The sequence below is a fragment of the Bombus pyrosoma genome, linkage group LG15 (genome assembly GCF_014825855.1).
Source record: "Bombus pyrosoma isolate SC7728 linkage group LG15, ASM1482585v1, whole genome shotgun sequence".
NCBI classification, from domain to species: domain Eukaryota; kingdom Metazoa; phylum Arthropoda; class Insecta; order Hymenoptera; family Apidae; genus Bombus; species Bombus pyrosoma.
Window position 1 is genome coordinate 9082592 of NC_057784.1, and position 23391 is coordinate 9105982.

The following is a 23391-nucleotide window of genomic DNA, read 5'->3' on the forward strand; positions in this document are numbered from 1 at the left end:
GTCCCGCCTTTATGAGGAATTTATTGTTTAGATTTTGAATTTCCCAAATTGCTTAGTCACATCATTTTCGTTGGCTAACTCTGTGATGATGGTGCAGACAGTGAATAAGTAGAGTGAAAGTGTGAGCGATACATAGCTTAGCGGAAACACATATAGATACGTGGATCCTCGTACAATGCTTGACCGACTTAACCGAAAGTCGATAATGCGAAACAATCAGCAAAAGAAATTCACATTAGTACAATTAAAGTCCGCGTTGAATTACGTTGACCTTAAACCTTCATGGTGGTCGAGAATTGAAAGGTTCATCGCATAAACAATGAGATATTATATTTTCCAATCTTTCTAATAATAACACATTTTATAGAAATATAGATGTTAAAATCACAACATAGTCGAATTAATATTATAAAAAGTAATCGATATAAGTAATTAATTAATGTGTAATATTTAATGTATGTAATGTAATATATTTAATGTAATAAGCAGTTGCGTAACATAATGAATATTTCATTAAAAAACGGGTAAAAATAAAAAATGTTCTCTTCTGAAAAAAGACAAAAATTGATGAAATATGAATTCTTCAATTGACTCACGCGAATAACAATCTTCGACTTTAGTCGTTCTAGAAACGATGCAACATGTTTTCCCATTATTTCGAATAACATATTTCTTCATCTTATGAAACACACGAGAAATTCATTTCCTACGATATTCTCCAGCTACGATGATTAACCAGTTGGAATTTCTCAATTACGGCGCTGTAGTCCGTATACAATGCTTTATCCGAGTATACAATCTGACTATACAATCGATGAATAACTGAAAGACTTCCTCGAAACGTAGTAACAATTAGTGCACTTATCTATGTATGTATATGTATATATATATATATATATATATATATATTTATAGCGAGGGTGAGGTAGATCGGAAGTTTCAATAAAATGTAGGTTGCATGGTAAAGGTCGGGTCTAGATCAGTAACGAAGCGGCTCCTATATACTCTACGACGAACCAGGCTAACGTGACTCATGATGTATGGGTACTGGGTACGGTGATGGATGAATGTACGACGTACTGTTTTGTATGGTCGTTGAGTAAGATTGTGTTTGAAAAAAGTTAAGCATGTATTTTGAGTGCAGAAATATTATAATGTGTACATATCATAACACGTTCCATAAAAATGGTTTAACATAAGGTGATGATAATCATAAATGATTGTTTGACGATAAACTCATATATGTCGTTAAAAAATTCATTTCTTTTTAGAAATAACGTTTCACATTTCAAGTAATTTTTACTAAAGAAGGTTTTACAGCGTGTTGAAAGAAGGCATAAAAGATTTAATTGGTAAGAACATTTCACGTACGGATTATTTGTACGTGCCTTGAATTAGTCAGGAGATGAAATTTTTCTAAAAACCTGCCGTCAAGAAAGTTCTAGGTTTGATCGTGCTGGTACTCGTTGTACTCCAGGTTGTGATGCTCGGATCACCCTGCTCTTTGAGTTGCATTTATAGATTTACTCCATAAAGTATAAATGATAATATAGAAATGCAATAAATCTTGTTATACAGCATTGCGACACTCAGCAAGTTAAAACAAGCATTCCTCATTAAATCTCACGTTAATTCTACATGCACAGCAACGTCTATAAATTCACAGAATTGTAGGAGAATTTCATGACTGATAAATATGTAAAAATTCTGTAAAATATTTAAAAAGTGATGAATGAAACGCGAAAAGTATATTACTCTGAAAAACGATTAAAAATCTTTTATCCTGTCATATTTTGAAATTTATAATGAATTTCTTTTATTTATTTAAGCTTCGAAACACCGGATCATGACAAAAATTTTGTTTCTTATATTGTAAAATATAGGCGATACAGACGATGCAGCGTGTATATTAACAAACCAATAATTAATTAAGTAAAAACAATATTATTGAGATAAATATTATTAATTATGTAATAACGATAGATGGTAGTTCATAGTTGTGTATTAAGATAGTTACTATTCATAGTTATTCCCAAATACCGGGCATCAGTATGAGGCAACATACATATGTAAATACCGAGTGTGACCGTGAAATTTTAATTGCAACGATATTCATTCCTATTTTAAGTGTTTCGTTATACCTACTCTACTGTTAAAGAGATCTTCGTGTCTTACTAGAACGACAGCAAGTGAGATGTGCGTCCGGATTTTTGTCCGGAAGTCGGTGAATCAATTGCTATCTGCGCGTATTAACTGGTAACTCGGCAAGTCAAGGATCAGTTAACGTTCTATCATCGTGCGGATCGGATCGTAGTTCTCAGCCACGCGGTTCTCACGTGTATTATCAGACCTACACTTTTCTTTTTATCAATTACTGTGATCATCTTTTCCGTGCCTTTACGCGTATAACATTTTTAACAAAAGAACAGTGGTCTTTAAATTAGTGAAATCTTTCTAAAAAGAGAAAGATTGATTAAATAAAATCAGTGGATCAATAAAATTGATAAATAATTACGACAATAATTAAGGTGAATTATCTTTCAAGTACAAACTTCAGTGATACGGTAAAGCCAACTGAAAATTGTGCATGACAGAAACTTAATATTATCTACGTTAAAGCTAGATTAATTAAAAAAAATGAGTATAATATGACGCAATGTGGACTTAAGATATATTCTTGGTTATCAAAATTGTATTAAACGATAATTAAAGCCTCTTTTTATCAAGTAACGAAACTTTAATTTCTTTTTTCTTTAGAGTTAGTATACGTGACACATGCATCTCTCATAATGTATACGATCTGGTTTTCTCGTTTCTTATTGTCACCGAATTTCGAATCGAACATTTTGTTATCCGTTATATACATGATTGATGTGTTATATAAGATTGCTTCGAATAAAACTAATTAAAGCGTAATTTTCATACCGATTTAACAGTCAAATTGCTCACCAAGAGTTCCTTAACGAATATTTATCGCGTCATATATGCATTCCTAAGTTTGATCTGAATGGAACCTTTGATCTTCTTGAAAAGCCACATTTAACCGAGATAATGCGGATAAATAGCGTTCATAAAGTTCACCGCTTTTATAATTACCGCTTCTTGGAATAATGCATTTATCGCGCCACTGATAACATAAATTACGTGTCTCACGCGTAATTATACAAGATTATTTACAATCAATTATTATTTTTATGTCGACTATACTACCGTTTCAAAGTATCAGAATGTTTAATGATTTTTTACAAGATGTATTTCAATGATAGAATTGTGGCTAAATTGAGCAATGATTTTATTCTTTATAATCATTATTATCATTCGAAAGAAATGAAATTCCAAAAATCATTCTTTGAACTTGAATCCATAATAAATTATTTAAAACAAAATCGATGATAATTTATTTCGAAATAATCATTAACGATGATCATGTCGTAGGATATATATTTTTGAATTATTTTGCCATCTTTCTTGATATTCGTATCAACATACTGATGATTCGATCATTTTTCTATCATAATTCGTAGTGCAAGGAAAGTCAGCAAAATTCTATAGCTCAAAAAGCGGATCAAGAATAGAGATCAAGAGTAGTAAAATTACAGTGAAGACTTAATGAAGTATTCAACATAATTTTATTATTATTATTGATTTCTGTCTTGTTTTGAGCTATAGAATCTTCCTAACTTCAATTATAACACGAGTTTCATTTGTACACCCACGATGTATTCTTGTTCATTGAACTGTTGCATTATTTTTCTTACGGAAAACCGGTTGTTTGGAATAACTCGTTACCCTTCCAGTAAATGAATTTTCATAGGAATAATGAAATACAATGGATCCTCTGTTCTCTGTAATTTAACACTAATCATGTAATCGTCACTATACCTAATACAATTTTACAACCTCTTAAATTCTACAACTGTATCGATTTGTATTTATGAAAGAATTAATTCTGTTATAAGCGATAAAACACTTTTAATAACAGTGTTGTTTCACAAATAACACACAAATCGCGTCATGACTAGAAAGGAAGCCGATGTCTCGCGATAAACTTACGAAACGAAGGTGATATTTCTTGTTTTCGATATAAGTTCGTTAAACTTCACACGTATGTTCATTTTTTTACCGATTCCCATTCTATCGAAGCTGTTATTACCGACTAACAGGTACGCATATCGATCACGAGGTGCTGATGATTATTTGAAAATAGGAAAAAATGTGGCTGAAGGATGTGCATGACGACGCCTTACTGGCTGCGAATTTCGTAAACTCGCGACGCAGCGTCCAAAACGAGTAAGTTCCTCGTTTTTTCTCTTGTGTTAGAAATTTGTCCTTTATCAAGATCAGTCTATAAGCTATCATCTATATCGTTGACGTAAGAGATATAATAACATACAACTAGTATTAGTAATTTACGAATAAATGTTGAGTATTATTAATATACACCAGTGTCGATTTTTATTCGCTTTTAACGTACCTCATCCAATGTTACATTGAACATTCATAATGTTTAGTGCTCCTGATAATTTCTAAAGTATCATTCTATCAAATGAACTTTAGTTATTACAAGTGAGAACTAGGCACACTTTGATATAACTTAATTAAGAGGGTAATTCATCTCAGACACGTGAAAATTATCGATATCATTGACAATTTTCGAAGTGAGAATTTATAAAGTAAATCATAATTGTATTTGTAGTCATTTATTGTACATATTAGCATTACAAAGATAACTCTTTAACAAAGTAACTACGCTTATTCCACAATATTATTTCTCAATATGTGTTTTTATGATTATCATCCAGCTAGGGTGTACGATTGTTACAATATGATATAGATCAGAATATAAAAGCAAAGTTTTTTTTATCTACTATTCTATTATTAACCAAAAAACAGATACATACAAATATTTAAAAATATTTATTTTTGTGAAAATCGTGTAAATTGTGAAATTCGTAAGTCCAATTAAACCACGTTTGGTCACATTGTACAAAAAACACCGTAAAACAACTTCAACGCAACCATTTTATTGGAGTATTTTATTGGAGTTTATTGGACAGTATTTATATTCTTGATAATATGTATCATAGATTTATTTTATAATTTTCTTCCAGAAATGTCGAACACAATCATAATTATCACGCATCCGGGATAAATCTACTTTACTCTCATTGATATTAACAGTATTTAATATAGATCGAAAATACATAATTCAGATCGATCTAGTAACATCGTTATCCATTTTTTGTTATTAAAGAGACTTTATGTAATCGAAAGGTTTCGATTCAAAGAATTGAAGAAGTGCATATATTTTGCATAAATTATGTGAAAAATATCGAAGCAAAAACAAGTTGCGTTACTTCGTTAACCTTTATCATCGATTTAATAAATTATTTTTCACTGTAATTAAGTGCACCGTCGTTGAAGTTGTGAATCTTATATAAATAGATACGATTATCGATCGGATAACATCAATCACTATTTTTAAAAATTAAGTTGATGGATATAATAAATCTTTTCTTGTCTTACTTATTCAACACTTCGTCCCCTATCCTTTCTTGCATATACTTTTATAATTCTTTTGCAAATCTCTAGTAAATACTGTGTCTTTAAAGTGTATAAGATAATCTTTATTAAATTAAATTTTCCATAAATTTATATTTGTTATGTGCTATGAAGGAAGTTAGTTTTACATTATTTTTTATGTCAAGCGTATATTTTCTTCGCAATTTTTATACAACGCAAAAATATTTGCAATCAATAAAAGCAGAATCTTTGTTAAAATACTTGCAAAGAGTAGAGATTTGATAACATATACAGAATTGACTAATATTAAAAGGTCGGTGACGAAATTCTTTTTTATTTTAAATTAAAAAAAAAAAAAAAGAAAAAAAGGAAACGTTTCTATACCACAACGGTAATAACAATTGAAATGGATTATTCATAGCCTCCAAATAAATATTTTTCTGTATGTTCGTGTTAAAAGGACGCAGAATATTTCATTAATGCGAAAACTTTTATTTAAAACAAAAATGAATGATTCAGAAGATAAAATAGATGCAGCGAGGAGAATTAGCGATTCCGATATAATGAGAATTCCACGCATGTCAATTTATTCAGATGAATTAGTTGCTACTTCAGAAATCTTTCTTAAGGCTCGGGAAATTGCTGTAAACAGGTTTGATGTAATTCTAAATAAAAAATTTCGAAGTCAATTTCGAAGAAACTCGATTTTCCAAATAATTTTTTTTTAATTAAAGATTTAAGGAAGAAGCTTCGTTCTTCTAAGCTCTGATATATCATTTTTATAATTCACAACTGTGACATACTAATAAAAAATATATTTTTCATATCTTCATAAATGAATGCTTTAATTCATTAAATGTGACCACGCAGAAAATAAAAAAACGAGCGATTAAAATTTATTATCATTTACTTTTGTTGCAGAATTTTTGTGAATCGTAGCCTTCATTTAGAAAATATCAAGTTCTATGGATTCGACATGGATTACACGTTAGCAGGTAAATAAAAATATATATTATTTCTTTTATAATAAACGAATTTAAGGAAATATATTTTAAAAAAATAAAAATGTATTTTTGTTAGGTTGTAATATTATTAAAACATTATTTGAAATATTTCAGAATACAAGTCGCCACAGTACGAACAACTGGGTTTTACACTGTTGAAAGATCGTCTAGTGTCCTTGGGATATCCACAGGAAATTAAAGCATTCGAATATGATCCCAGTTTCCCGGTGCGGGGACTTTGGTTCGATACTCTTTATGGGAACCTCCTTAAAGTGGATGCCTATGGAAACATCCTAGTTTGCGTTCATGGTTTTGAATTTTTGAAACAGTAAGTTCTAGCACACAGCTTATTTGTAAACTGAGGATTATATACATATAAACATGACATATAACATGACTTGATATTGTTACAGACGTTTTATTTTGGATATCTTATATATCTTAACGTATTATGTACATTGTTTGTATTTTTCCATCTTCAAATTTTCCATAAAGTGTATAAAAGTCCACAGTCTAGTTATTTGTAATTTGAAAAAGTAAACGTAAATTATTTAATACATTTTTCCTTGTATGTTTTAGTTCACAAGTATACGAACTTTATCCGAATAAATTTTTACAATTAGACGAGTCCAGGGTATACGTGCTCAATACATTGTTCAATCTTCCTGAGACATATTTATTAGCCTGTTTGATAGACTTTTTCACGAATTCACCGCAATACACGCGAGAAAAGACAGGGGTAAAAGAGGGAGAGCTTACAATGAGCTTTAAAAGCATATTCCAAGATGTACGAAACGCTGTAGATTGGATACACCTTCACGGTAATTTAAAAACGAAAACTATCGAGAATTTGGACGAATACGTAAAGAAAGACAAGAGATTGCCGATGTTTCTTAATAGAATCAGAGAAAGTGGAGCAAAAATATTTCTTTTAACGAATAGCGACTACGTCTTTACTGATAAAATTATGACTTATCTTTTCGATTTTCCACATGGTGCAAAGGTATTTAAATTTAATTTATAAAAGTCTATTTTTTAATAAGCATAAGTTATTTTAAAAAGTTAATTCTTTCAAAGCCTGACGAACCGCATAGAAATTGGAAAACGTATTTTGATACTATCGTAGTAGATGCTAGGAAACCATTATTTTTTGGTGAAGGTACTATTTTGCGGCAAGTAGATACCAAAACTGGAGCTTTGAAACTTGGAACACACAAAGGCCCACTTCATACAGGTATTTGATAAAATATGTTTTTATAAAATATGAAGAATTATTTTTGTTTAATATATATTAAATTAACGCTATTAAATTAATTAATATATCTTATAAGTTAATATTTCAATCTGATAAAAAAATTATAATAAAACGTTCTATGTAAAACAGGAGAAGTTTACTCAGGAGGTTCCTGTGACGTATTCACCGAATTAATAGGTGCAAAGGGTAAAGACGTATTATATGTTGGTGATCATATCTTCGGTGATATATTGAAGAGTAAAAAGATCAGAGGATGGCGAACATTTTTAATAGTGCCTGAACTGGTGCAAGAGCTTCATGTTTGGACGGATAAATGTCAATTATTTGCCGAGTTACAGAATTTAGACGTTATGCTAGGAGAAATGTACAAGTAAGAAAAAATTACTGTAATTAAGATTATAACAATTTTTATGAATCATAATTTCATTCCTTTCTTCTGTACAGAAATTTAGATAGCAGCACAAAAGAAAAACCTGATATTTCCAAGTTGCGAGCATCTATAAGAGACGTCACGCACAAAATGGATTTATCTTATGGAATGATGGGTTCATTATTCCGCAGCGGAAGTAGGCAAACCTTTTTCAGTAGTCAAGTAGTAAGGTATGCTGATCTTTATGCAGCAACCTTTTTAAACCTCATTTATTATCCATTTTCATACATGTTTCGAGCTCCTGCTATGTTGGTAAGTTAATTAAGACCTTTTATTTATTGTAAAATTTTGTACTGTAAAATTTTTTAACATTTATTTGATTGAATGTTTCTATTTCATATTATTAAGATGCCTCACGAGAGTACAGTTGCTCATGAACAGAGATTTGTTATGGAAACGCCAATGATTAGTCGATCTCGGACATTCAAACTTACTGATGAAGAAGAAGAAGAGAATAAACCTACTGTATGTATTGAAAAGTTTGCTTTTTACTTTAGTATTATTTATATGTATATGCAGAACACAATTTAAAGTGGTTATATTACTAATTATTAGAAAACTTTGTACGTGGATTGTCCGAATAATCAAATACCACACCCAAGGCCAGAAACTCCACGTAATGTGACGCATACCCATGATGAAGATTGTAGTGATGAAGACAGTGATTCTCAGAAACAAGCAAACCATATAAGATCGTGTACAAGGAATTCTAATTGTAAATGAATTACTTTCACTGACATTTCATTTGGTTACATTTTGTTCTTGCATTCTTTTTTGACCATTTACTAATATCACGAAAGGATTCAGTAAAATCTTGCTATATAAATATCTATGTTTAAAAATCTTGATCAAATCTATTAAAATTAATCAATAATATATCTCATTCCTTTGTTTGCATGAGAAAAATTATTGTAATTGCATTAAGTTTCCATCACATTCATAAAATATATATTCCCGAATGATTATAATATATAATATTAATACATATAAAGGGTAAGGGTAAAAAACAAGGAATGTTAATTTTTCTTGATTTTCCATTTTATAACACATTGTTCTGATTTGATAGTTTTTTAGCCCCAGTTCTCATAAAATTATAATGTTCAAAATGTCTCCATAAGATAGCATTAAAAATTTGATGTTCTGGTTAAAAACAGGGAATATTTACTCTGTACTGGAATAAAACATGCATAAAAATGATGAATATTTTATTAATTATTCTTTTTTATAATTTTTAAGTAAGATAGGAACTTAATTTTATGAACAATCCAGTTGAATTCATTCAACATTGTTCCTTCTCTAGTGGACTAAAATATTAAAACTTAATTTTTTCAATAAAGTTATTTTGTGACATTCCTCGTTTCTTCCCCTTATCATTATGGAAACTAAATTTTTTTTATTATCATACAAAATACGAGTCAAGAAGTTTTATTATCATACAAAATATAAATTATTATAGATATCAGTGTAAATTAGTTTACACATATATATTTTCGTTGATTTAATTCAATATTTATTTAAATATATGTAAAATAGTACAAGGTATAACAAAAAGATTTAGGTACTCATATACAAGTTCATAAGTTAGTACAGTTGAACCTCGTTTGTTCGAACATGTCTGAGGACATAACAGTTCGGATAACCAAACAGTCCCAATAATAGACGTTCACGCGTATATTCGTTATAAGAATAAATGTTTATATGTATTATGAAATTTCGCTCAACCGTAGTTCGGATAATTGGGGTTCAGCATTAACTTCTTTGGATAAACGAAGTTCTACTGTATATTGTATATTGGACTAGAACCTATTCAAATATAATATAGTTATTCATCTATTTATATCAATAACGTATTTTTTATAAAGGACAATAGAATTGATGTTTTATTGATTATTAACAACACAATAACGTTTTTTGATTGTATGTTATTTTCAACATGAATGATTCTCGCACAAGAAATTGGCGTTTATAGAGATGTTAAATAGATACAATATTGAAGGAATATATCCTAATATTGAATTTTTCTAGTAATGTGTGTACTATATGTTTTATAAGTTCAATCTTATACGATATTAATTATAAACTCGTATGTATTGTACATAAGTGTTGTAATTATTGAAAATAGTGTAAGTTTGAGTAGTAGGCTAGCCTTTTTACATGAAATTTTAATTATACAAAAAGAATGATATAGTAAAATTTAAAGTAAAAAAATTAACTTGAACTGTTATTCATTTTTTGCTGTATAAATTGAATGCATATAAAATGTGTTTTCATTTTTTTGTATCTATATAGATGTATAACTTTATTGCCATCAAACAAAATTTAGAAGTACAAAATTACTAAACTGTTTTACAAAAGATAAACCCCCATATTCATTATATACATATATACGAACTAAAGAACAATATAATTTGTACAACTCATAAATATTATAAACTAGAAACTTCAGTTTATGCTTTCATTTGCAAATTTCAATCGATGTAATTTATGAAATGATTTGTATTATGTATAAAAATGGAAATTTTACTCTTTTCTCAATGAAATAGGATATATTAACAGTAATGAAAGAAATAAAAATTGTGCATTAAAATTATTTAAATCTTATGGCTAACTTAAAAATTTACTTTATTGTCAATAATGTATGTGGTTGTTGAAAATATTTGACTGCAATAAAAATAAATAGTTGTATTTATTATACAATATACACATATATGTATATATATACACATTATTACCTGTGGTGCTAGATTTTTTTCACAACAAGGTTTTGTTGTAAATGTAAGTAAAAAATAACAACAGTTATCTAAGTGTGTAAAAGTTAAAAAATATGTACTAAGTCTTGTTATCATGCAATATAAGGATAGAACATGAGTTACGCATCAATCAAAATAAAGATACAATAACTGCAAATGTTATATTTATTTGAACATGACTTGTGTTGTGTATAGAAATTATCGTATTTTTTTAAATATTATTCGAAACAGATGATTTTATAAGTAACTTTAATTTTGTTTCTCACATTAACAAATCTGCTAGATATTCTTCAAATTCCTCCTCTCTTGTTTTTTCCAGATTTTCAATTGGTTTTTCTTTCCAAATTTTAGATTCATCTTCATTTTTTTCTGTATCTTCAATTGGTTTCCCAACATTACTTGTACCTTTATCCTCTTCAATTTTAATTGGAACTGTTGATGTACTAGGCATACTACTGGGTGTTTCAGTATTTGTACCTAATCTCTTTAATGTTTTATGTTTCTTTGCTTCACGTTTTTGAGATCTATAATTCAACCTTATAGAGCATTCAGGGCACAGTCCTTAAAGTGCATATCAATAATAAGCCTGTATTCCAAATTTAACAACTTAAATAAACTATAAAACAACTTACTTAATTTGACAAGAGCATTTTTCTTCTGACCATGCTCTATGTAACCAAAATTTACTTCCCAAGATTTAAGGCCTTCCGTTTCTTTACATTTTTTATTTCCACATTCAAACTGTCCCTTACCAACGATGACTTCCTTCTCTGTTCTCCATCTTAAGGCAACCTATTTAATGTTGACCTCCAGGATTTAATTTCAGAATACTTCATTATATATTGAAATGTATATTATAATCTACCTTATTTTGTTTGTAATATGTTAAGTCAGCTATACAGTATTCTTTAAACAATTTGTCATAATATTTCTTTGCCAAACGAGCACCCCATGTTTCTGGTTCATTATCTTGATCCCACAGAAATCTATGGTTTTCTCTAATAACGTCATAGTCAGTCTTATCTCGGGACCTCGAAACACAGGCCGAAACGTCAAGAACTGCTTGTTTTAGAGTTTACAAAGCTTTCATTTTTTTTTAATTGTTTATTTCTATATAATGCACATTTCTTTTAAATACCCTTCTAATATTAATATTTATAACATTTGGTAAGAATGCTTTTTTTTACCAAACTTTCATATTTTGAATAAACGTAAGTTAACTTTAACTCACTAATTATGAGACGCCAATTTAATATATTAATAATACAATATGGTTATGATATCAAGTTATAACATATGAAAACCAATTAAAAAATTTAACATACGTATCCCGTTTCAAAGATGACACTGAACCTCCGTACAATGTGAAATAATCATTTATAAGTTTTTTGTGTCTGTCATAAGCTGACAAATAGGCATAAGCTGGAAACATGTTTCTTCTTAGCACAGACTGATTTTATTTCTAGTTCGATGTGTAACGATGAAGTATTAGTTAAAATGTACACGACACCACACGACACATATCAATCAAAAAGAATAAATGATAAGAAGAACAAATATTATTCCACTAAACATAAATATATAATTCACATTCTCTTTTCAGAAAATACGTTGATATCAAAGATATTTGAAAATACTTAGATATATAGTACATACACATGTATTTCTTACACTGTTACGAAGTACTTTTAAAAATGGCGTCGCAGTGGAGAGTAGCGCCATTATAACAGATTCAACAATAAGAAAAACAAATTCTATATATTTATAAATAAAAATTTCCAGAAATTTGAACACTATTTTATTGTGCGTTCTATATTATTTTAATACAACTTTGATTTGTTTTGTATTTTATTATTTCACGTAATTGAACATTAATTAAAGTAATTCAATGTTACGAATTTACATCACTTTATTATCATAACATTTTTTTATCGGCACATTTTATCACTCTATATTGAGCAATGTATTGTGGATATTTTTCACTGCATATTAAATACATTTCTCTTAAGTATAGTATTGTATTTCTTTTATAAGGAAAAGAAAATAAAAGTTGAATATACTAATATGTACATTTTTAAATTAATGATGTTTAAGATTATCAGTAAAAATAATGTAATTAATTTTTCTGTAAAAAAGATGAGATCAATTAGTAACTTTGTAAAAGTAGTTGAAGTTGGACCTCGAGATGGATTGCAAAATGAAAGAAATATTGTCCCAACCAAAGTCAAAGTTAAGTTCATTAATAAACTATCAGAAAGTGGATTAAAGAATATAGAAGTTACCAGTTTTGTGTCTCCAAAATGGGTTCCCCAAATGGCAGACAATGCAGAGGTGTACAAAAATATTAATAAGAAACCAGATATTTCTTATCCAGCATTGGTACCAAACATAAAAGGTTTGAAAGCTGCATTGGAAGTAAATGTAAAAGAAATAGCTATCTTTTTGGCTGCATCTGAAACTTTTTCAAGGAAGAACATCAACTGTTCCATTGATGATAGTATGAAAAAAGCTAGAGCAGTTATTGAAGAAGCCTTAAAGTATGATATTAAAGTCAGAGGATATATATCATGTATCATTGGTTGTCCTTACGAAGGTCAAATTCAAGCAACAGTTGTAGCCAATTTAGCTACATTCATGTTACAATGTGGATGCTATGAAATTTCTTTAGGAGATACTATTGGTGTAGGATCACCTAATAAAATAAAGAATGTATTACATGAATTGAGATATGTATCAAATGACATGCATGAATTTGCAATTCATTGTCATGATACTTACGGACAGGCGCTAGTAAACATTTATGCTAGCCTTGAACATGGAATAAGAATTTTTGACTCATCTGTAGCTGGTCTAGGAGGTTGTCCATATGCAGTTGGAGCCTCTGGAAATGTTGCTACGGAAGATTTACTCTATCTTTTACATGGACAAGGTTTAGAAACTGGAATAAATCTTAATGAAATAGTAAAAATAGGAGAATTTATCAGTAGTCAGCTTCAAAGACAAAATCAATCCAAAGCAGGTATTGCGGTTCTAGCAAAAAAATGTTAAGACTGTAACTGTTTTAATAATACTTTGAAAAAAAAAATAGCAGAATAACAAAGAATATGAATCTGTGAAAAAAAGCATGGATAGTAATGGGAGGATTCTATCGTATACTTATTAAATTTTAATGATCTTTTTTAATCTTGTATACACAATCCATAGAAATATGGCGCAACGATCGAACACACTACGATGTGTTACTTTCGTAACTAGCTATACGTTCTTTGTGATATTAAGAACATACATATAAAGCTGATTTTATTAAAAAAAATACATTATAATACATGACAACAGAATGACACACAGTATTTGATTCACGTTTTACGTAGAACCTATGTTACGAAATATTCGATAGTTCTTGTAATATAGCCTGCGTGTCTAACGTACTCAAGTCTATCGATCCTCGAGTATCAATTACAACTCCAGTTACCTAAAAGATAATCATGTCATGACAAAAACATTTATAATCATAATTTTATTTAATTGAGCATTACCATTTCCTCAAAGAATGCAACATGATTAGGTTTCTCAGAATATCTTTCATATTGATCTAAATTATCTTGCAATTTTAAAGTAAGGCTATCATAATTTTGTATTATGATAGCTAAAATTTGTTGTTCTGTTGGAGTGGACAAACTTTCACTAGCTAACCACGCTGCTATTTTTGGTGGAAAATGATTTACTATGTCTCTCATATTCACCAAACAATTCGTCAATTTTAATGCATGTTCTTTATACTCGTAAGATTCGCTTGTTGAATAACGGAGAGCTTGAACATATAAATAAAGTATTTTTATTATTAACTATTATATGACTAAAACAATAAAAAATATGAGTTTAAATTAAATTAAATATGTAATATGAAAGATTTGTTTAATATATACCCATTGCATTCAAATTTGTGAAAATAAGCCTCATTCGTATTATTTCGTAAAATAATTCGTCATAACTACTAGGGGAGGATAAGAATGTATCTCCGTACGTAATAAACAAATTTAAGATATTCACAACCTAAAAAAATCAAATTCATTTTTTAAATTTATACTTGATACGAAAATTAAATAAATCATTCATTTACCTGAATAGCTAATGGAAAGATATTCATTTTCTTAATAAGGTGGCTTTCATGAGTTGTTAAAAATTTGAGTAAATTAATTAGTGCAGTCCAAAGATCCCTCCATTGATATCCAAGCCTAACTCTACATCTTTTTTGGTAACAAAGCAACCTCTGTAGAACTCCAATACATTGATGATAAAGTTCCAATGGAAATTTTTTCATCATATGCGACGTAACAAATTCGACAAGTAAATCTACAATATTGTGATAATTATTTAATTCAAACTTTCGTACTAGATACGTATAACAATTATAAATACCAAGTAAGGTAGCTGCTAATGGTTGTGCTGGTGCTGCTTTATCTTGTATCTTTCTATGATGCATTGGTACTCGATGGAGTTGTACTCTAAATGCCAAATTTGCATCATGCATTAAACTGTTTGCATATTGATCCTCGGCAATACAACTTAATATGAGGAAGCACAATTTAACGTTATTCATTATTGCCTCTGTTCTGATCACCTGCATAACTATTGAACTGAAATAATTCAAGTTTCTTACAATAAAAAATACAACACATTTGCGCGTATTATTCTTTTTACAGCAATACTATGCTCCTCACCAATACTGTAAGAATGTGGCCAGTAAATTAAATGGCTGTGCCATCACGTCAGATAGTTGTGTTCCGGGAGCTACCGCATTTGGTCCCAATGTATTATTTGGAGAAGGTGGTGCACTAGTATCACTTTGTGTATATGCCAAAGTTGTTACAAAATTACGATTTAAATGTGTTGCTTCATAAAGTGCTAATAACAATGCATTATTTGCACGGACTTGTTGCGTTTTCGCTTCTTCTTCTCCAACGAACATACTACCGACTATACTAGTTAAGGAAGATAACCAGGATGCTTGTATTTCTATATAACATGATTCTTATTAATACATTTATAGTAAATAATTTAAAAATATAATTATGAATGTTCTATACCTGCTCTTTGTTGAACAAACTGTCTGCAAAAGTCCATCAATGAACTTGATATAACTTGCCCATAGCCATTAAGAGCTAATTCATCATCTAAAATCGATAACTTAACAATATAAGGATTTGCCCTTTCATGCTTTCTATAATTGACTAGAAGTGTTAAAAGCAACACTGCGTCATGTCCGTGACGGCTTCTAGCTGTTGTATCTCTTAAAAGCTATATAAAAAAAAAAATAAATAGAAAATATTAATGCTTAATGGGAATCATTGTCAACAATTATAGTAGTCATACTAAAGTAACACCTACTTGAACCAGAGATTCAAAAACACTATTAAGCATAACATATTCCAACAAAGTGTTCTGACTAACATTGTCCATGCCAGTTACAATAATTAACAACAATTTCAAGCACAAAGCTTTTAAACTATCAGGGTATTCACCTAGAACCATGGAAAATTTTAATAATCGGTTTGTTTCTTTTGAAAAACTGTAGATTATTTAAATGTTAAATGTATATTTGAATCTTTGATTTCTTAACATAAATGAATTAGTAATTACCTATTATGTATTAAAATGCATATACCTGTTAAGAAATTATTACAATGTTGCATTAATGTTGTCATCCTCTGTTCTGCAGAATCAAATCCTACTAAGATATCTATTAAATTAAATCCACAATCACCTTGACTAGCTTTTTTATACATGGACTGAATAACAGCTGCTAAAGTTTGTAAAGCATATACAACTCTGAAAGGATGTTCATCAACTAATGTATCTACACAATGGCAGACTAAAGCATTTAAATTTTCTCTGCTTGCATTTAACTGCTCTGCAGTCATATGTAAAATTTCACTTTCAATATGTGGAACCTAAAAATATAGGAAAGAACATATATTGTTAAAACAATTAAATACTGAATGTGAATTTAACCACAAGGTACTTAATATAATGATTCATTTGTTTTTTCTTTGACAGAAAGGATTCATTAGAAAATTTGTTGTAAACAAGAAATACTAAAGATTTTCATTTTATTTGATTCACTTAAAAACTTTTTTCCACTGAAAGAATGATATTCCAAACTTATGATTCCAGTATTTAAAAACTGACTCTTGTTTATATAAATGTGTCTTAATACATCATGTTTGGTAAATTTGTTACAAAATTAATACAAGTGAGTGTAAAAGCATGTTACAAATGTATATCTATAATTCAACAATATTGTTTGTATTTATTTAATGTTACAGTCATTGCCAACATGGGAAGTAACTAAATATTATGGGAGAGTGTGTATATATCAATTAAAATGTTTGAAATATAGAGTTCAAACAAGTGAAGCATGGTTTAATTTCAAATGCAAATTTATGCCAGGTACTTTGCGTAAAGAAATAGAATGTGAAGATTATGTTGAACCCAGAGGTACATGTTAAAAATCAGAAATACATATTTTATTTTTTTCGTAAAATTATCAATTTATAAAGAATAACTACAAATAAATTTTTAGTTAGCAATAAGTCTAAACAACAGAAAGAACAACTAAAAGTGACATCTGAGAGAGAATCGCAAGATACAGTTCAATATAATGCAAAGGATCATAAAAGCATACCAACTTCACTCAAGGAATTAAAAGATAATTACATTATTGATGAATTAATAGATTCAAAAAAGCAGAAAAAGCAAGGAAAGAAGAGATGTCAAGAAAATAACAAATATCCTATACATGAAGATTATGTGACAAAGAAAGAAAGAAAAGTACAATTTAATTATAATCTTTACTATTAATGAATTCTTCTTCTTTTAATGAAAAATTTTAATTGCAGGTAAAACGTGCTCAATGATTTTCATGGTAGATTAGAAGAATTTTTAGTTTGGAACCTCTGCGACATTCTCCCAAAATTACAAAAAAGTTTCAGAAATGATTACCTTTTATTAATTGTATTTGTATATAATATTAAATAATGTTTAATATTTGAAAATAATGAAGATACTGACCATAGGTTTAATTAAGAACAATTCATTCCAAAAATTTGGATGAGCTAGTGTTAAATCCTCTCCTTTGAAAAAGCTTTCATAAATAGGTACAAGTTTTCCTTTATGTTGGCGTTTGGAGCCAGAACCGCTCCGTTTTCTCATAGCCATTGCCATAATTGATTATTCAATTTTTATCATTTCCTTTACCTAAAAAAATACATTGATTTCAATAATAATTATATCCAGAATTTATACAATCTTACAAATTTTAAATACATTGTTTTATATAATAATATATTGCTTTATTTAAAATTCGTAAATTCTTATCTTTCAATACACCTATACACCATACACCATACCTATAACCTCTATACTGAATTTTCAATGATTTTAAATGAATAAATAATACTTTGATAGATACAACATCTTTCAATTAAAAATATTTATGTAATCGCACGTTTTAAAATTGTAAAAATATATAACAATAAAAATTTCGGAAAGAGGGACATCAAGTATTTACTTACTAATAAAACAGATAACTTCTTGATGTCATATAAGTAATTTCTGTATTATTTGAAAAGGCAGTACTAAAAGTATGTCTTTTTATGTATGTTTTAACTATTATTCTTGTTTATCTAATTTTTGAAGGGTTTCATTGAGACGAGACTCTAAGTACTGAAAATGAAATAATGACGCAAATAATTACGAAAACATCCATGCACAAGAATGACAGGGAGCCATCATGGAATAAAAAATTGATATATACATAACATACACATTATGAACATATGTCCATGATACACATTATACTTGTTGTGATATCTCCGTTCAAAACTTACATCTTAAAGATAAAATCAAGCTCATATATACATAATGATTTGCTTATATAAATTATTGACATATGGTTCCTTAACATACGATTAAATACGTAATGTTGTGTCAACTATAAAATATAAAAATTTCGAACTATGATTTTAAATTCGAGGATCTTAAATCATCTAAGAAATAGGTTCTTATTACTTTGAATTTCATTGTTATATTTTATAGTGATATAATGATATTTATATATTAAAAATATTAATAATTCTATATAAATAAATAATAAACTAAAATTATCTTATTTTATAATGAAATAAAATATTATATAAATGTGATAAAAATATTAATTGTTTTAGATCTTTGTTACCAGCGACAAGTGTTTATATCCAGTACTATCTTAAACCATTTAAGCAATACTCATCTTATAAAGAACAGTATATTAAACAAAATAGAGTCAAATATAGTTCTTATACAAAATATGCAACATATATTACTGTTGCCACATCTATATTAGGTTTACATTATTACATATTTTATAAAAAAGCTCAAGCTTTGGATAAGAAACCTACTTTATGCGGAGAGTTTAGAGCAGATTTAAAGACATACAATCTAGAAGAAGTAGGCAAACATGATAATAAACAAAATCGGATTTGGGTAACATTTAAACAAGGAGTATATGACATAACAGATTTTATTGAAAAACATCCAGGTGGTCCTTCTAAAATAATAATGGCAGCTGGCAGTTCAATCGAACCATTTTGGGTCATTTTTGCTAACCATAATACAGAAGAAATATATGAGCTCCTTGAATCAATGAGAATTGGAAACATATCTAAGGATGATGCAGCCTCTAATGCAATTAATGAAAATGATCCATATTCAAAAGAACCCATAAGACACAAAGTTTTAAAGATAAATGGACAGAAACCCTTTTGTGCTGAACCACCACCCTCTTTATTGATAGAAAGTTTCATTACACCAATGTAAATTTGAATATAATTTTTAGAAATTTTATGTGTAAAAAAATTTGTTTTTAAAATATTTCATTTTAGGGAAACATTTTATGTAAGAAATCATCTTCCTGTTCCTGAAATAGACTTGAAGACTTATAGTTTAGAATTAGCTATAGAAGAAGTAATAAAAAAGACTCTCAAATTTGAAGACATAAAGAAATATCCCAAGTATACGATAACAAGCGCTATAATGTGCGGAGGAAATAGAAGATCAGAAATGGCACAAGTGAGTTTCCTTGTTAAAAAAAGTATTTTTATATTTTTTATTACGCATTATATTTTTTTTAATTTATCACAGGAAAGACAATTGAGAGGACTTAGTTGGGGCGTAGGTGCTGTTGGTAATGCTACATGGACTGGTACAAGGCTATGTGATGTATTGAAAGATTTAGGAATTAATGAGGATAATTACAACCATATACAGGTATTAATGTATAAACGAAAAAGAGAGGTTTTTTAAATATTAAAAGTTATAAAAAAATATTTATGGAAAAATAATTTCATGGAACAAGTTTGAAGGGTATGACTTAGATCCTTCTGGTACACCATATGGTGCAAGTATACCCATTAGCAAAGCTATGGATCCTAGAGCAGATATAATTTTAGCTTATGAAATGAATGGGCAACCAATACCAAGAGATCATGGTTTTCCTGTTAGAGTAATTGTGCCAGGTGTTGTGGGCGCTAGGAATGTAAAATGGCTTGGTACTGACTAATAAATATTATAATTAAACAATAAAATAATTTTGTAAGCTTTTCTGTAATTTTTATAGCCAGAATAATTGTTTCGAAAGTTGAAAGCCCATCACAATGGCAACAAGGTGACTATAAAGGTTTCTCTCCCAGTACTGATTGGGATAATGTAGATTTTTCTAAGGCGCCTGCTATACAGGAAATGCCTGTGATTTCTGCAATTTGCAAACCAGAACATGCAGAAACAATCAAAGTGGTAAATGGAAAGATAAATGTGAAGGGTAAAGTATAGTTTTTAAGATTTCACTTATCTTTACAACACTAATATTATAATTATACCTTGACCAAAACGTTTTTGCAGGATATGCTTGGTCAGGAGGGGGCCGAAAAATCATCCGGGTTGACATAACAAATAACCAAGGTAAAACTTGGTATACGGCTGATTTAAATGCGGAAGATAAGAACGCTAAAGAAGGTCGATATTGGAGCTGGACATTGTGGAGTATAGATCTCCCTGTTAAAGAGGGAAGTAAAGAAATAGAAATTTGGGCAAAAGCTGTAGATGCGTCATATAATGTCCAACCGGAAAGTTTCAAAAATATCTGGAATTTACGAGGTTTTCTTTGTAATGCATATCACAGAGTTAAAGTTAAATTAGAATACTAGAGTTACTTAGAGAACTTATAATAACAACTCAATACAGTAAAAGTTTTTGTACTTAGTGAGAAATAAATAACAATTTCTTTTCACTACAGAACATGTGTTTGTAATAAATGTGCTTTTTACAATAGTATAATGTATTTCATATTTTTAAACTTTAATACCTTCTTTATTGAAATAACTAGATATGTCATCCAAAGGTATTTGACAATTTGTTGAACTATTTATATCATGAATTTCAATCAAAGGTGGAGATTGTATTGCGGATTTACCAATTATAACAACATATGGGAATCCTGTTACGCGGGCGTGCATAAGACGATTTCCAATAGTTAAGTGTGTTCTATCATCAAGTATAATATCAGTATTTAATCGAGTTAAAACCTCTATTATGTCTTTCAAATATTGTAATGCGCTTTCTTCTTTGCTACCTACCTGTAAATTATAATGAGCTTTTAGTATTTATTGTTTGTAAAAAATATTGTATAGTGTATACCTTTGGTGGTATAATGCAAACAGTATATGGTGCTAAATTTTTTGGCCATCGTAATTCTTCTTTAGTAGATAATAATTCAGTCATGACTGTAAAAATACGACTCAAACCAAGTCCATAACAACCCATTACTAAGGGTTTTATTTCCTTGTTTACCCTTAATGTTACCTCTAAAGGTACTGTATACTTTGTATCTAATAGAAATGTATGTCCCACCTAGAATAAAAATTAATCATTTATTACAGAATCTCAGATTAGTTCGAAAATTAATTTTTCCCATCACCTCAGCAGTTCTATTTTGCTCAAGTACACTCCCACATTCCGGACATTGTGATTCCTTGCACATTACTTTATTAATGCTGTACTGACAAGATAAGCATGTATAAACATTATCTTCACCAATACTACTTATATAATGATATTCATGAGACATTGAACCTCCAAATGTTCCTGGATCACCAATAGCTGCAAATATGAATAATATTAATAGAAGAAACATGAAATTGCATTATTTATTTCCTTATTTATACCTTTTATATGTGTTATTCCTATTTTCTTAAATATATTCTCATAAGTTTCACATACAAGTGCATATGTTTCTTTTGCTCTGTCCAAATCTATATCAAACGTGTACAAATCTTTCATGATAAATTCTCTACTTCTCAAGAATCCCAATTTTGGTTTCATTTCATCCCTCCATTTGTTAGAAATTTGATATAATCTTAAGGGAAACATTTTTGGTGATAATGATCCTACTGATGACACTACAGAACAAATTGCTTCTTCGTGTGTCTATAGAAACATGACAAATTTATTGAATTATTTTTTATTCTTCAACTTATTAATCTACTATCTGATATCTTCAATAATTATATTTACTGGACTAAGTATATATTCCCTCCGAGATCTGTCTCGTAATTTAAAGAATTCATTTATATTATCATTAAACCTATTTGATTTTCTCCATAAGTGTGTGGATGTTAAAGCTGGAAGTAATAACTTTTGAGCTCCAATCTTTTCCACTTCGGTATCAACGAGTGCTATTAATTTATTTAAAACACGTAAGCCTAAGGGTAGAAATGCATACATTCCATTGGCAACTTGTTTGATCAACCCATATTTAACTAAGTTCTGCAATTAATGATATAAAAAATATACATTATAATTAATAAATATTGAACAATACAAATAAAAACAAACGATGAAATACAAAGAGTACTTCGTAGCTTTTCGAAGAAAGTTCTGTTTTTTTACTGGTGGTGATCGTAGATGTAGCCGGTTGAAATAAATGCGATAATTTGTTTATATTACGAATCGGTAAACTTGACATATTGAAATAATCTTGGATAAAATATTGTAGTTAAATGTATATACAATACACTAGAATAAGTGTATCTTACCAATTAGTCTCTGATTTTACGCTCTACACATTCGCATCGACTACATACATTCGCGTCAACTACACACATTCTTGGTCAATGTTTTTAGGTCCAGTAATATACGGTTCGTGGATACACTAATCATGTTCGTAATAATGATTAGAAAATTAGAAACAGACTAAACAATCCAAAGAATGACAGATAGATTCTTTCAAATTTTTCAGCTTTTAGGTTATTTTCTTTGATTTTAATTTCTTCCTCCACGATTGTTGTTTAATGCTGTAATCGCGAGTTTGTTGTCGGTTTGAGAAAATTTCTCAAT

At 29.0% G+C, this 23391-nt stretch overlaps 7 protein-coding genes across 24 annotated transcripts in view; 4 read left to right on the top strand and 3 right to left on the bottom strand.

Moving 5' to 3' along the window:
* Positions 1–11119, top strand: part of LOC122575627 (cytosolic purine 5'-nucleotidase) — a 19090-nt gene extending 7971 nt beyond the window's left edge. For 9 of the 14 annotated variants that reach the window (XM_043744829.1, XM_043744836.1, XM_043744838.1 and 6 more), the window contains exons 3-10: positions 6445–6518; positions 6642–6855; positions 7107–7530; positions 7605–7761; positions 7912–8152; positions 8227–8464; positions 8561–8677; positions 8768–11119. In XM_043744829.1, the coding sequence (XP_043600764.1) occupies positions 6445–6518; positions 6642–6855; positions 7107–7530; positions 7605–7761; positions 7912–8152; positions 8227–8464; positions 8561–8677; positions 8768–8935 (1633 nt within the window). In that variant the 3' untranslated portion in view covers positions 8936–11119. Of the gene's footprint in view, positions 1–1821; positions 2529–2599; positions 4063–4163; positions 4291–6444; positions 6519–6641; positions 6856–7106; positions 7531–7604; positions 7762–7911; positions 8153–8226; positions 8465–8560; positions 8678–8767 lie in introns of those variants that run through there. The other 5 variants (XM_043744840.1, XM_043744841.1, XM_043744842.1 and 2 more) reach the window with 4 other exon arrangements.
* On the bottom strand, positions 11110–12583 carry LOC122575633 (protein FRA10AC1). The gene is made up of 4 exons (XM_043744858.1): positions 12288–12583; positions 11828–11993; positions 11595–11754; positions 11110–11523 (listed from the first exon to the last, which is right to left on the bottom strand). Exons 1-4 carry the CDS (start codon positions 12392–12394, stop codon positions 11225–11227), a joined length of 732 nt encoding a protein of 243 aa, XP_043600793.1. The 5' UTR covers positions 12395–12583; the 3' UTR covers positions 11110–11224.
* A 189-nt stretch (positions 12584–12772) lies between these two features.
* LOC122575632 (hydroxymethylglutaryl-CoA lyase, mitochondrial) lies at positions 12773–14300 on the top strand. The gene has a single exon (XM_043744857.1). The coding sequence runs from the start codon at positions 13027–13029 to the stop codon at positions 14008–14010; it is 984 nt and encodes a 327-aa protein (XP_043600792.1). The 5' UTR covers positions 12773–13026; the 3' UTR covers positions 14011–14300.
* On the bottom strand, positions 14114–18186 carry LOC122575626 (armadillo-like helical domain-containing protein 3). Of its 2 annotated transcripts, none has more exons than XM_043744828.1 (10): positions 18034–18186; positions 16628–16913; positions 16351–16484; positions 16050–16260; positions 15684–15978; positions 15382–15599; positions 15083–15315; positions 14889–15015; positions 14706–14773; positions 14114–14434 (listed from the first exon to the last, which is right to left on the bottom strand). In XM_043744828.1, exons 1-10 carry the CDS (start codon positions 18184–18186, stop codon positions 14342–14344), a joined length of 1818 nt encoding a protein of 605 aa, XP_043600763.1. In that variant the 3' UTR covers positions 14114–14341. The 2 variants fall into 2 exon arrangements, with proteins under 2 accessions (XP_043600763.1, XP_043600762.1); XM_043744827.1 differs by having other exon boundaries at positions 14499–14773.
* Positions 16898–18025, top strand: LOC122575634. 2 transcript variants are annotated; one of them, XM_043744859.1, is made up of 4 exons: positions 16898–16980; positions 17137–17215; positions 17289–17460; positions 17546–18025. In XM_043744859.1, the coding sequence occupies exons 2-4, from the start codon at positions 17183–17185 to the stop codon at positions 17821–17823; spliced, it is 483 nt and encodes a 160-aa protein (XP_043600794.1). In that variant the 5' UTR covers positions 16898–16980; positions 17137–17182; the 3' UTR covers positions 17824–18025. The 2 variants fall into 2 exon arrangements, with proteins under 2 accessions (XP_043600794.1, XP_043600795.1); XM_043744860.1 differs by having other exon boundaries at positions 16922–17215; positions 17546–17793; positions 17862–18025.
* On the bottom strand, positions 18083–23158 carry LOC122575630 (probable proline--tRNA ligase, mitochondrial). Of its 3 annotated transcripts, none has more exons than XM_043744853.1 (6): positions 22910–23158; positions 22570–22821; positions 22221–22482; positions 21974–22155; positions 21694–21906; positions 18083–18219 (listed from the first exon to the last, which is right to left on the bottom strand). In XM_043744853.1, the coding sequence occupies exons 1-6, from the start codon at positions 23018–23020 to the stop codon at positions 18193–18195; spliced, it is 1047 nt and encodes a 348-aa protein (XP_043600788.1). In that variant the 5' UTR covers positions 23021–23158; the 3' UTR covers positions 18083–18192. The 3 variants fall into 3 exon arrangements, with proteins under 3 accessions (XP_043600788.1, XP_043600787.1, XP_043600786.1); XM_043744852.1 differs by lacking the exon at positions 18083–18219 and adding an exon at positions 21236–21540; XM_043744851.1 differs by lacking the exon at positions 18083–18219 and adding an exon at positions 21236–21632.
* On the top strand, positions 18830–21333 carry LOC122575628 (sulfite oxidase, mitochondrial). The gene is made up of 7 exons (XM_043744844.1): positions 18830–19021; positions 19188–19814; positions 19884–20070; positions 20143–20268; positions 20357–20549; positions 20618–20818; positions 20899–21333. The coding sequence occupies exons 1-7, from the start codon at positions 18981–18983 to the stop codon at positions 21201–21203; spliced, it is 1680 nt and encodes a 559-aa protein (XP_043600779.1). The 5' UTR covers positions 18830–18980; the 3' UTR covers positions 21204–21333.
* Positions 23159–23391: the final 233 nt, after the last annotated feature.